Source organism: Colias croceus, chromosome 22 (assembly GCF_905220415.1).
Source record: "Colias croceus chromosome 22, ilColCroc2.1".
NCBI classification, from domain to species: Eukaryota; Metazoa; Arthropoda; class Insecta; order Lepidoptera; family Pieridae; genus Colias; species Colias croceus.
In genome coordinates this window covers 1,871,939-1,886,365 of record NC_059558.1, presented here as the reverse complement: position 1 = coordinate 1,886,365, position 14,427 = coordinate 1,871,939, and the positions used below count along the sequence as shown (strand labels likewise).

Here is a 14,427-nt window from a genome sequence, read left to right as displayed (position 1 = left end):
TATTATTTTCACGGTATTCAAAATATTGGCTTCGTAATATTATAATATGAGATATTCCGGGAAATCTTTACTTAGGTCCGATTCCATAAAAAGTCTTCAAACAATATGAATTATTTTTATAGGCGAAAAAGAAAATAAACAGAACTATATGGCTTTTAATAAATCTATATTATGTTTTCGTGTTTATACATTCTAGTATGGAAACAATTTACAGATATCTCTCAGTATATTATGACACGTTTCAAAAGCTATTAATTATTTGTTTTACTTAGAAACGGCTAAGCCCATTTGGATGCGGATTTCACAAATGTATTGCGGTAGGTATTATTTATTCAAAAATGCTAGTTTTATTTCACAAAAATATGGTCAAAACAAACAGGTATTACAAGTGGCAAGAACGAAAAAACCTAGAGTTATAAAATCTTTCAGATCTATACTATTTCGTACAAAACACCTCAACCACAATATTTTTCAAAAACGCCATAACAACCAATACACGTGTAAAGGAAAAGGGCCTTTATGATATGCCATTTAAGGTCGCTCGCACTCGAATGATATTTCCTTATTCAAAAGCATAAAATGACATAAGATCCAACTCACGTGTAAAGGAAAAGCGCCTTTATGATGTGCCACTTAAGGTCGCTCTCGTTGGACCACGTAGATGTGCATTGCATGAAGTATTGCGTGTGCGCGTTGAAACGTAGTTCCATGCGGCTTTGGACTTGGAGCACGACGAATTCTGGGACATCTGGTGAAAAAAGTTATTTAATTAAAAACCAATTTTTTTATTAAGCTATTGCATAGCTTTTATCGCGGGCCTTGAGCGCGGGGACCGAATCGAGAAATTCCATAACGAAAAAACCTCACGCTCCCTACTCCGACGGGTGGAGGTGTGGCTTGAAGGCATAGCATGCAATAGCTTTTTACCAAATTTTAAGACTCGGTATTCACGGGAAGTACCTTGAAAGTTTTGATTCCTTTGCGAATGTCGAAATTTGCGAAATTGCAGCATAAACAGCTGTATCTTTTGATTGCGTTGGTTTATAACTTTGATTTTTTACAAGGTACCGTAGATTTGAGTATTCAATATAAATTTCAGCTTGATACCTCTACGTGTCTTTATAATAAATAAGAAGTCAAAAAGGGTTACGTCACATATTTTAACAAAAGTGTAGTGCTAATTACCTATGTAAGGAGCGTGTAGAGCCAAGCTTGAGCCAAGCCAACTCCGACGAGTTAGAGGTTTGACTCTACATGAAATCCGATAACTATTTCAGAGTGCAAGCCTTTCAGTCACGTCTTGCTAACATTTTACATGAAAATATTTTGGATGGATATCTTTAGCAATATCGGTTTCCCGCCCCTTAGGACTAGAAGAATGATGGAATAGGAAGTGCACTTGTATTTCAGCATACTTAGGAATATATACATATAAAGCTGAAGAGTTTGTTTGTTTGAACGCGCTAATATCAGGAACTACTGGTCCGATTTGAAAAATTTTTCGGTATTAGATAGCCCATTTATCGAGGAAGGCTATAGGCTATATATCATAACGCTAAGACCAACAGGAGCGGAGCCACGGGGGTGAAACCGCGACGAGCGGCTTGTAAAATATTATATACAAAGACAACTCTACCGAGATTTCAAGAGACAGGTGAATTATAAAACTTGAAAGAGAACATTTTTAAATAAATCTAATAAAACAGTTGGTGCAATAAAATAATATTCAAATCTGAAAAGCTGTAACTTGTGATTGATTGAATATCTTGGTTCTTGTATTGTGATTGAATATTGATATTCGAATCTGATTGATAAATCAGTAACGTATAAAAGTATTTCTTTCAGAGAATAAATTATTAAATTGAAGCGTTGTTTGTTGTACTTTGTTAGTTATTACTAGTGAATAATCTTTTTAGACTTTTTTTTTAAACTGGAATAGTTTTATCGGAATAAAGATACTTTAAGGTTTTTACAAAATAGCTTATAGTGAAAATATGAACAGCACAACTTCCATATTTTAACGAAATGCACTCACGTATTTGTTTTGACCGAACTCCTACCAAATATGTAATGTTTTTCCATAGAAAAGCTCCACAAATCCGATGTTAAATTGAATCAAACAAATAATCGAATTATCGAGCCCACGCAAAGTAAATTCAATAAACGATACGAGATATTTTATCTGTAGTAATGCAATATGTTCGTTTATTACATTGTGTGTTCCTGGTATACAAATTGAGATAAACATACCTTTGTTGATATCTGTTATTGAAAAAGTAATGGGAAGGTAAACCAATCATCACTACATAGTATAAAACAAAGTCGCTTTCTCTGTCCCTATGTCTTTGTATGCTTAAATCTTTAAAACTATTATTATGGAAGTTGATTTCAGAATATAACAAAGGATTTTTCTTTTATTTAGAATACATTGAAGTGAGGATTTTATATGTATTAACTGTAATTTTTACCTATAAAATTTACATCCTCTAAAATCTATAATATTAAAACATGTGAGAGATTATAAAGGTATTAAATGATACAATATAGTTTTTTTTTCATCAAAACATTTAGCGTTGTTGTACATAAGAAATGATCAAAGATACCAATAAATATTATTTTTTAACAATCCTGTGTTAAAAAATCTTTTATCAAATATTAAGGATATTACATTATTAAAGATGATTACATTATTAAAGATGATTTACATTATATATGTAGAAAATCTTTGAAATTCATTTCGATAACTCTTTGAAAAATTATTTATTTCACACTAAGATTACGTCAAATCTTAAATATCAACAAGTGACAGTTAGAGCTTTTTATATGTCGTTCTAAATATTTTCTACGTTGGTCTAGAAAAGTTGAGCACTAAAAGCTGTCAACTTAGGCAATTCTACATTAATAAAAGTCTAGCGTAGTGAAATAAAATTATTTAGTTGCTAAAAGACACGCACAAGATATTTTTTATAAGGAGAAAATATTTGCTTGTTTGTACCATAGAGATAATAATTATGTAATGGTTTGTACTGTTTTAGATTCGAAAATACTGGACCGTTTTATGAAAATTCTAACCTATAGGTAGGTAATATTTTGCTCAACTAAGTCGGAGCAAATAAGCAACTAATCAAAACATGCCAAAAATCATGAGTAAATTTTTTTTTTACTGACCGCCTCCTTGGTACAGTACTTGTCCCTAAAGAAAATCGATCAGTGAAACAGATGTATAATGCATCTGTCCCTTACCCCACTACGGGGACATGGATCTTCACTTTTAAATTGTTTTTACAAGGTTTTACACAAATTGGAATAAAATTCATCAGTCAGAACAGAATTACAAAGTTTTGAGCTTAAAGTTCGTGACATTCAAACCGACAGATATAAGATTATTAAACATCAATCTCAGTTATTTGACTCAAACCGTAATAAAGTTTAATTTTGGCGCGAAGTTTCACAAATAAACAGCCATCAAAACTTTATTGAAATAGGTAGAGTGGTTTCATTATTTTTCGATTGACTATTAATTGAAGTTTGTACTGCAGATGTTTTCTCGCTTATTCAGTATTCGATAAAATTTATTCTCGATTTTTATTGAGAAATTATTTGTAATGTTCTAAAAATATAAAATTGCTGATCAACGAGTTTCAACTTAATTGGCTTAGCTGTTTCAGAGTGTTATTACAGCAGCTAATTATAATACAAATTACATTTTTTTATGAATTAAAAACAATTTATCTGCGTATCAGATATATTTTAAAAATTCAAGGTGTTATATACCTTTATAGTTAACGACGTTTATTGATATTATTTTCCATTACGAATTGACATTATTTTTAATTATTATTTATTTCATAGACAGTTACAATACACCATAATATATTAATTTATTACTTACTGAATAATAAATAAATAATAATAAGCCTCTATTCAGACACAAAATATGATACATAATATTAAACACTTAATCTGACGACTCTGATGAGTCAATGACACCAACAATTCGGTCTGTTTGCCCAATTCTGGCAAAGGCCTCCTCCATCTTCCTCCGCTCTATTCTGTCAAGTGCTTTCCTTGACCATGTTTTTCCAGCTATAGCCTTAATTTCATCCTCCCATCTTCGAAACTGCCTACCTCGTTTCCTTTTTCTATTCCTTGGGTACCAAAAGATGATATCTTTGCTCCACTTATTAATACCTCTTATTGTATGACCAGTCCATCTCCATTTAAGCTTTTTGATTCTAGTTGTTACATCTACAATTTTAGTGCGTTTTCTGATGGTTCTATTACTTATTCTGTCACATTTTCTTATGCTCATCATGCTCCTTTCCATTGCTGTTTGGCAGGTTGACAGTTTCCGATTTTGTGCTTTAGTGAGCGCCCAAGTTTGGCAGCCGTAGGTTAGAACTGGGAGTATGCAGGTGTTGTATAGCTTGGATTTAACAGCCATCTTAGTTTCCGTGTTCTTCATAATTTCCTTAAGACCCCAGTAGCACTTCCATGCATTCCCTATCCTTGTATCTATTTCCTTAGACATTATATTAGTAGTTGATATTTGTTGACCTAGATAAGTATACTCTTTCACAAACTCGATTGGTTGGCCATTGATGATCATTGTATCTTCGATAGCGTTGGTCCATAGCTTTAGTTTTAGAAGTGTTCATCGTGAGACCTACCTTGCTTTCTTGGCTTTCTCTCTCTAAGTCTGTGAGCATGCTTTGTAGATGTTCTTTTTTGGTAGCGAATAATATGATGTCGTCGGCAAAACGTAGGTGTGATAGTTGTTCTCCATTTATGTTCAATCTGTACTGATTCCATTCAAGCTTTCGAAAGACATCTTCCAAGACGGCTGTGAATAGTTTAGGTGAGACAGGGTCTCCTTGACGTACACCTCTATTTATTTTTATTTCTTTCCCCTCCTTTTCTACTTTTATTCTTGCTGTGCCCTGAGTGTATACATTCTTTATACCGTGACCGCACATTCCTCGCTAAAATTGGCTACATTAGCCATCTCCGAGCGCACGACAGGGCATTGTTGACCCACCTTAACGACGACACATAGCAGTCGCTGTAGCCGAAATCGGCAAGGAGCGATTATTATTATATTTGTGTTCGACGCCTTGGTTCTTTAGGGATAACCAAATGTTTTCGTGTTCGACTGAATCGAAAGCCTTATTGTAGTCGATGAAACAGCAGTAAAAGGGTACATTAAATTCTTTATGTTTTTCGAAGATTTGTCTCACAGCATGTATATGGTCTAATGTTGAATAGCCTGCTCTAAAACCAGCTTGTTCTTTAGGCTGATTTGCGTCTAAAGTTTTGGTTATTCGCCCTAGAATTATTTTTGCAAAAACTTTATAAATGTTAGACATAAGGCTGATTGGTCTGTAGTTGGTAATTTCGCTCTTGTCACCTTTTTTATGCAGTAGGATGATTGTAGATGTAGTCCACTGAGATGGAATTGTCTCTGTTTGTATTATATCATCGAAAATATACTTCAATACGGATGTAATATAGTTCTTGCAATTTGCCAGCAATTCATTAGTGATGTGGTCAGGGCCTGGAGCTTTATCTAGTTTCTGTGATTCTTTTGCCTTATTTATTTCTTCTACTAAAACGTCTGGTACATTATCTATGTTATTTAATTTAGTAGTTTGGTTTATTTGGTTTTTACTAGAGTAGAGATTTTCGTAGAATTTAGTGGCAGTAGATAGAATGTCGGGTCTCTTAGTTATTTTGCTAGATCGGTCTTTTATATTGGGTATCCAATTAGATTTCTCGGATAGAAACTTAAGCGCCTTTTTTATGCCACCTGTCATCGCAATGTGTTTGTCAAAAGTTTGAAGTCTAAAATGTTCTCTGTCTCTTCTCATTTGGTTTACTGAATAACTTATATTAATTACTAGGTTACTCCTGTTGCTCTTAGCGTGATGATATAATATGTATAGCCGATAAATGGGCTATCTAAAACCGAAAGATTTTTTCAAATCGGACCAGTTCCTGAGATTAGCGCGTTCAAACAAAGAAACAAACAAACTCTTACACTAAAACCTCATTAATGTAATATTTTAGACTTACTGAATAACAGCGACAGCACCCATATAATCAAAATGGCGGTCTTGGCTCGGCTGGTCGTCGATTTGAATTTGAGCGGGAAGCAGATCGCGTACCAGCGGTCCACTGAGATGAAGGTCAGCGTCAGCACTGACACTGTCACCGATACTGACTGCAACAAGAGATAATAAAGATAAGCAATGGTTCTTTTTAAGCTAAGTGCTAAGTGCTTAGTACTTGTTACACCACTTAGAACCAATATTAACAAACTAGCTGCGCTTCGCGGTTTCACGCGCGTGGCGCCGCTCCTGTTGGTCTTAGCGTAATGATAATATATTATAGCCTCGATAAATGGGCTATCTAACACGGAAAGAATTTTTAAAATCGGACCAGTAGTTCCTGAGATTAGCGCGTTCAAACAAACTCTTCAGCTTTACAATATTACAATAAGTATAGATTATAAGTATTAAGTAACCGTATACATGTAGCAAGTAGATGGTATTAGTGACAAGTGATTCGAAATGGTTTTTGTTTTTACTAGCCCGTACGATTTGTCACTGACAACTTCGTGGTCGTATCGCTTGTACTAAATATGATATTAATTATTATTCTATTCACTTGTACTATTCACCAACACTTGACTTAGTGACTAGAAGCACTAAGCACTTTTGTTCAATTATATATTGGTGTTTATGACTTTTTTTTTAAATTAGATATCGTATATTTTTTGTTTACAGCTTAGATCCCCTTTGTTCATTCGTTTTGATAAGATACGGAGACAGGTAAAAGGAAAGGTTGTCTTTAATACAGAACTACGTACATTTAAACTGAAATACGTGCGAATAAACATACCAATTATTGTCATTAATTTAACCTGTTCCCGCCTTTAATTAAATACGAATCCAGGAAATGGAATGTCTTTACCCTCCAACGAATATACAATCTACATAAATATAACGTAATGTGTAATGTGTAGTTGAGATATCGCAGCTCCCAAACTAAGTAACCGATTTGAGTGCGGTTTGTTTTAATTGAAAGTCAGATAGTATGATATTTATATCCTTTAAACACCACTACATAGTATAAAATAAAGTCGCTTCGGCTGTCCAAATATGAATTAAAATGGGTTTGAGTATATCTGTCTATCCCTATATTATGTGCTTAGATCTTTAAAACAACGGTAAAATGTTTATACGGTTTTTCTTAAAAGGGAGAGTCATTTATGGGAAAGTTTTTCGTATATAATTTGTTAATTTTAAGACAACGTGAGCGAAGCCGCTTTTGAAATACATTGGGCTTTATTTAAGCATGCTAAAGTTTCGATGGAATCTATGCTTACCGAAACTCATTTAATCATACAATATCACTACATAGTATAAAACAAAGTCGCTTTCTCTGTCCCTATGTCCCTTTGTATGCATAAATCTTTAAAACTACGCAACGGATTTTGATGCGGTTTTTCTAATAGATAGAGAGATTCAAGAGAAAAGTATAATATATAGGTGGTAACCATAAAAGGTAACCTATATATATATAGGTGTTTAGTATATAATTTAGGTTTTAGACAAAGCGGACGAAGCTGCGGGTGATAAGCTAGTGTTACATAAAAAGGTAATTAACGTCAAGTAAAAGAAAAAGTAAACCTTTGTTTACTTAGTATTTAGTAAACAGAAAAAAGAAAGAAAATTAAGCACGTGCATTCTTTCCGCATAATGTCCTTTAGAACAATTTTACATTCGCCTTTGTAACAGTTCAGAACTTTTTGGACCATTAGGCCGGCCATTAATTATAAACTTCTCACTGGTTTGCGGATGAAATGTAGCAAATATCTTGAGGGTAGATTTATATTGTGCTTTTTGTGACCACAAGAACTAAGAACAGATTGTGTACGAGAATTGTTAGATGTTCCAGAGTGAATAAACGATAGCTGCACATTGAGCACACGCCATATGGCTTAACTGCACGCTCATTTTTTATTTGTTTTAAAGTGAAACGCATCAAATATGCCTTCGTGTGTGTTACGATATTGCACAAATAATACAAATAATACGGAAAAGTGCAAAGGAATAACTTTCATCGGTAAGAACCTAACTACCTAGATAATAAGAGCAAAAAAATGGCGCACAGATTTTGTTCGTGGTGTCTCCTCCATACGTAGTAATATTATCTCAATGTAGCTGCAGCGCTATTAAGGTCATCTAGCGCCGACACTTTCCCAGACTGGAATAATACTGATTGTACTATATGTACGACTAAGACATCATGGTAACCTCCCATTTTTCTTTTCTTTGTGAGCTGGATGGTGATTAGCCTTTTTGTATTGCCAAAATTATACTTTTTCTGTCTGTTTGTTCTGTTTTAATACATAATGGAACTTTTCTACGTTCACACTACTACTGCAGTAATTTTAAGTTAACTTATTTATTAATGTTACAATGTTACAATAATCGAAATATTTATAATGGTAGTGGTTATCCCGATACCCGTGATATATTCACGGGAATCGGGATAGACAATATACATACATTCATCTATGCTCACAAACTTTCATATATATAATACATATTAGTAAGATAGGTATTGGTCGAATAAACCAATCATAGCTTGCTAGCTACCGTCAATCAAATATATTATTTACATTTAGGTGTTCAACGAATCGTTTCTATCTTATTACCAATTGATAGATATATTATGTAACTTGGACCGCAAGGTGCGGTTTTGCATACAATACAACGTTAAATCAGACCACTTTGTAGTCCAATAATGCTATTAAATGATCAATCAGATCCAATACAGAGAAGATCCAAACCTATAACAAGGTCTATTACAATCACCATTTGGCATTTACCAAAGAGAATGTCGCCTACGCATTCGCTACGATTTATCTGTAGTACTACGTGCACGCTACGGTATTTGCTACGCCGCATTGTATCTGCTACGGTTGTAGATGCGGATTAAAATGCTACAATTATTTATTAGTTATTATTAATAGTATAGTATTTATTATAACATGTATTATATTTTCTGGTAATAATAAAAAAAGTTGATGTCTTCAATGTTTTTTCACAATCACTATGAAAGCGTGAATGAATTGAGTTAAAAATAATATTATTGTGAGTAATAAATGAACATAGTATTGATATGAAGGTATTTTTTTTAAGTAAATTATATTTAAGTTTTTTTTTATTCGCGGAGTATGATTTGTATCGGTTCTAGTAAAAGATATATCGAGGGGTGTTAATATCGTTTTTAGAGCTATTAAGTACTGCAGCAATGATTTACGTTAAAGCGTTTATAGATTATCCATATAAAAAAGTATTTTTAATCCATATTAATATTATAAATGCGAAAGTAACTCTGTCTGTCTGTCTGTCTGTTACTCAATCACGCCTAAACTACTGAACCAATTTGCATGAAATTTGGTATGGAGATATTTTGATACCCGAGAAAGGACATAGGCTACCTTTTATTGCGAAATATGTACCACGGGCGAAGCCGGGGCGGACCGCTAGTACTCTATAAGCGGTGGAAAAGGCAATCCTGAATAACTGTACAATCAAGAACACAATGAATATAATACAATCTTAATTACAATTTAGCATGACTGGCTTTATTAGCGTCCATTCATCTTCTCAAAATATTATAGAGCAGACGAGCTTGAAATAAAATCCTGGATGCAGTTAATTAATATCTACAGTTGGCTAGAGAAGTGTTATTAAAGATATATATTTATTATCGTGATCCAATTTAAATTGATTACATATTCAATGTAAGAGCGGAGTTATTTCTGTGAGTACAGGGATGATAAAGACAGCTGCAGGTAGGTGAGTAGCCGATTTAAAAAGTGTAATTAAAAATGTCAGAAAGAGACAAATCTGTAACCAATGTTACAAGCGAAAATCTGTATATTTAGTCTTTAATAAGTAGGTAAGTACTTTCGCAAAGAGAATACAGTAAAAATCTGATTTCGTACCAAAGAGATAAATTAACTACCAAATGTTTAAAATGAAAAAGTATTGTTCGTATAATATTAGTATAGAGGGTCAAGTATAGAGGTCAATAAAATGGTTATTTTCAATATAATATGAGAAAGTGTTACCTGATGGATTTCAGTAAGATACAATATCTACACTACGGGTGCGATTTCTTGGAGATGGATATCATCAATATAAAGTGGGATACAAAATAATGTATTAAGTATTAACTAAAAATGTAGGTTATATGAATATTTTTTCAAACGTGACATTCCTTAAAATATTATCTAAACATAATAATAATTCTACAGTGATGCGCAATTAAAAATAACTTCGCTTCTAAGATATAACACGGAAAAATCAACCAACTATTTCTTTTGTGAGTCATTTTCGATAGAATTTGTACGTAACTATCTACGTACGGTATTTGCAATATTGAAAGAATTTTGTAAGACCCGAATCTCGTATTATTACTCTTCTGGTCTTATATTATGAGAATGTTACAAAAGATATACTATAAAAATAAAAAATATTTTAATCGTTTATTGGGGTCATCCCGAGCGACGGGGTAGTCGGTTGATACAATAATAAGAAATTATATTCGAAACCAGTGATTTATAAAAAAATAACGCTGTTATTATAAAACCTGTTTATTAATAAAACACAGGTATGGTTGCTGACAGACATCTTTAATTCAGTATAAGGAAAGTACACAGGTGGCGTTAGTTTTCACAGAGACAATATTAATTTGTTACCACAGACAAACAATAATTTTTTACATTTATTTTAATACAATATATTCACGATGCTTACAATAAAACGATCTTCTGAAGTGGTATTCACACTTTTCCAATATTCTACATCTGAAATTTCCCCAATGCACTATGCACATTGCACATACCGCAACCGAAATAGCTTCGTATTTTCTAGTGAAAAATTATAAAATGCCCACAAACAACACAAAAAAAAAACTAAATCACAAATTCGTTTACAAAATAGCCAGAAAGTGTCAAGGTCCGTCGATAAACACGATGCAGATACAAACAAATTAACGCGACTGTACTCACACTGAAACCAATCGAAATTGACCTTTATCACCGAGTAATTGAGTCGAAATTTAATTACCAGTCCCCAAATTAATTACAGCGATTGAGGTATTCCTTAACGGTTTTCATACTTTGTAAGCGTTAACATTTAAGAGGCAGTATAAACAATATACCATTGTAAAGTTTTGGCTTGATTTTCGCCTAATTAATTGTAAATAGAAAAGTTTAATATTTACATGTGAAGAAAAAACTTATTATTCTTGTGTTTGATTTTGCGCGAATATCCGATTAATGTTCTCGAGTCAGGAAATTGGAAATGTAAAATTAGCTTCTCGTGTGGTACATGGATAAAAATATTATGTTTTATGCGATCATCTTTTAGGAATCAGCAATGTCAGTCGTTTCTATAACACTAGTAGGTATACTAGACATATAATATTATACTTAAACTATTTATCATAATATTTATTAGTTAAAATTTAAACCAGTTCATCCTACACTTATAGTAATCCTTAATTCATCACTACATAGTATAAAATAGTCGCTTCCTGTTGTCTGTCCCTTCGTAGGCTCGTATATCTTTAAAACTACGCAACGGATTTTAATAGGGTTTTTAAAATGGATAGAGGTTATCGATAAAGGCTTAAGTTTATAATTTGTTAAGTTTTCGACGAAGTAGGTGAAGTCACGGCCAAAGCTGGTAATTTATAAGCTACGATGCGTGATGCCATTGCACATACCAGTTTTGTGGTACTCGAGTGACATACATTCACGGCCTTGTCCGCAGAATTAGACGAAGGATAAAATTGATATTGCCAAAACATTTTCCAGAATTATACGATTTTCGTCGCTACATTGAATGAATGAAAACTCCTTATTCAATTTTTAATAAAACTTTTACACAAAACTTAACAAAACAGCAAAGAGCAGCCTTACCTACCAGTCAACCATAACAATAAGAGGAAATTATACGCGATCACTGCAGGTCAATTTACTTCCAAACTATATGAAACTGTCAAGAACATCCTTTTTAAGTTTCCTTTCTAACATTATTACCTGGAGAGAACCAACTAGTTTCAAAAAGTTCTTAAACTCTATATTAGCCAGGTTCGGGCGCTGTTGGAAACAAAATACGAGCTCCGTGTACTTCAGAAGACCCAAAGTTTACCTAATATTTATCACTAAACCTTCGGGAACATTACTTTGACGATGTTTAGAGAATTCGCAAATAATTTCCAAAAGAGACTCGTTTTAAAAACGATAGAAATGCGTAAGACGCTCTTCCTTTTTCCAAGACTTTACAAATTCCTGATTTGTAAAGTTGTTCAGATTGAAAAAACTTTAAATTGTTTTATTTTATCCTATATGTTATTTCTATATTTGCTGTTCTCCCTATCCATATAAAAATCGTACTTTGAAAAATGTTTCAAAGTACGATTTTCGTATGGATCTCTTTTCAATTAGCTTATTTCTAACGAGAAATAAGGCCGATTGCTAATTGAAAAAAGATTTTGAGCGAGAGCTTAAAATGAACAAAATCAACTTCTTTTCTTGATTGAAAAAGTAAGAAATAAGTATATTCTAGATAAATACTATACGTACTTTAACACATTTACTAACTGAATCCATACTAATATTATAAATGCGAAAGTAACTGTCTGTCTGTCTGTTACTCAATCACACCTAAACTACTGAACCAATTTGCATGAAATTTGGTATGGTGATATTTTGATACCTGAGAAAGGCTACTTTTTATTGCGAAATATGTACTACGGGCGAAGCTGGGGCGGACCGCTAGTATAGACATAAGAGCGTGTCAAAAATTATCAAACAAACATATCCCATCCCATCAAATCAAATAAACCTATTATTTGATTATCTCGTTTGTCTACAAAATTATGAGTTTATTGTTGTTCATCTGTTGTATAATACTTAAATGTCCAAAATACAGGTACAAAATATCATAAGCTTTTAATCCCTTGTAAAGTCTTTCTAACTAAAGAAGCTCTTCATATCTTTTACAAACATTCATAGAGTCCAGATTTGCAAAAGTTTTGATTATAATCAATGACCTATTATACTAGTAGACGCGGCATACGCCAAAGTCATTGCACTAAAAAACAGCGTAATTAATACATACCTACTTACTAACGCATTATCACCAATACAGTTGTTCTCTCTTTCACTCTCACGCACGAGACATAATACATGTCTCACTCATGTACTTCGTTATAACAACTGCCGATTAAAATACAAAAAGAACGTCCAGCCACGACGCTGAATGGTGCGTGACTAAGTGAAACTCGGGCACTTACCTGAGTTTTTTCTTGTCAAAATAGAGAGCGGGTAACGTATCTAGCTCTTTTATATATCATAGGTTATAATATTATCTTTTTGTTAAAATACACTTTAAGTCGATAACTAAAACGTTGAAATATTTTATTTCAAACTCAAACATTTATTTATTCAATTAGACTTCTTCTGGAAGCATATGAATCGTCATAACAGTTTTAACATTAACCTAAGAACCACCGATTTGGAAAGCAGTATGGAGAAGAACCGGCAAGAATTTTGTATTTGATTTGTGTTGATAAGTATTTGATTATCCCACTATAATATTACAAATGCGAAAATTTGTGAGGATGTGTGTGTGGCTTTGTTACTCTTTTAAGCAAATACTACTGAACCGATTACAATGAAATTTAGCACACATATAGAGGGGTAACTTGGATTATCACATAGGATAGGTTTTATCCCGAAAATCCCACGGGAACGGGAACTATGCGGGTTTTTCTTTGAAAATGCGGGCGAAGCCGCGGGCGGAAAGCTAGTAATATATAAATCGTTCTTTAAGATAAAGCAAAAAACTACAACAACCAATAAAATATATACCACTTTGAAGATCAATAGCTTACTCGAATTGACTTTGTAATCTTGTGTCTGGGAGCTAAGCTGCTTCTAAAAGCTGTCAAGGCAGTAACGAAAAGTATTTCCCGCCAATATTTCAAGGGATTTAAATGTACAGACAAATTTATACTATAGTACCTTGCAAAGGGGTTGAAAATCGATTGAATTAGAGTCAAAATTGCATGCTTGATTCTTTAACATATTTTTCTCAGTTAACAAAATTAGAGTTATATTATTATTTCAACTAGACTTCCTTCAAAAGAGCTATGCATCATAATACGTAATTTAATACCGACAACTGAATAAAAATACATACTGATTACCGACCAATGAATTGTTCAATTTAAGGCCGTGTACGCGGTCCGTGCGCTGTTTGGCTCAAATATGTGATTTTTCAAACCAGATTGTCCATCAACCACTTATCTTACAAACATATGAATTACTAATAATTT

The 14,427-nt window shown here is 33.0% G+C and overlaps 1 protein-coding gene across 1 annotated transcript in view; it reads right to left on the bottom strand.

Moving 5' to 3' along the window:
• Positions 1–14,427, bottom strand: part of LOC123701642 (orexin/Hypocretin receptor type 1-like) — a 47,572-nt gene that overhangs the window by 22,428 nt on the left and 10,717 nt on the right. The window contains exons 2-3 of the mRNA XM_045649127.1: positions 6,073–6,220; positions 601–748 (exon numbers count right to left, since the gene is read on the bottom strand). Of these exons, the coding sequence (XP_045505083.1) occupies positions 601–748; positions 6,073–6,220 (296 nt within the window). The remainder of the gene's footprint in view (positions 1–600; positions 749–6,072; positions 6,221–14,427) is intronic.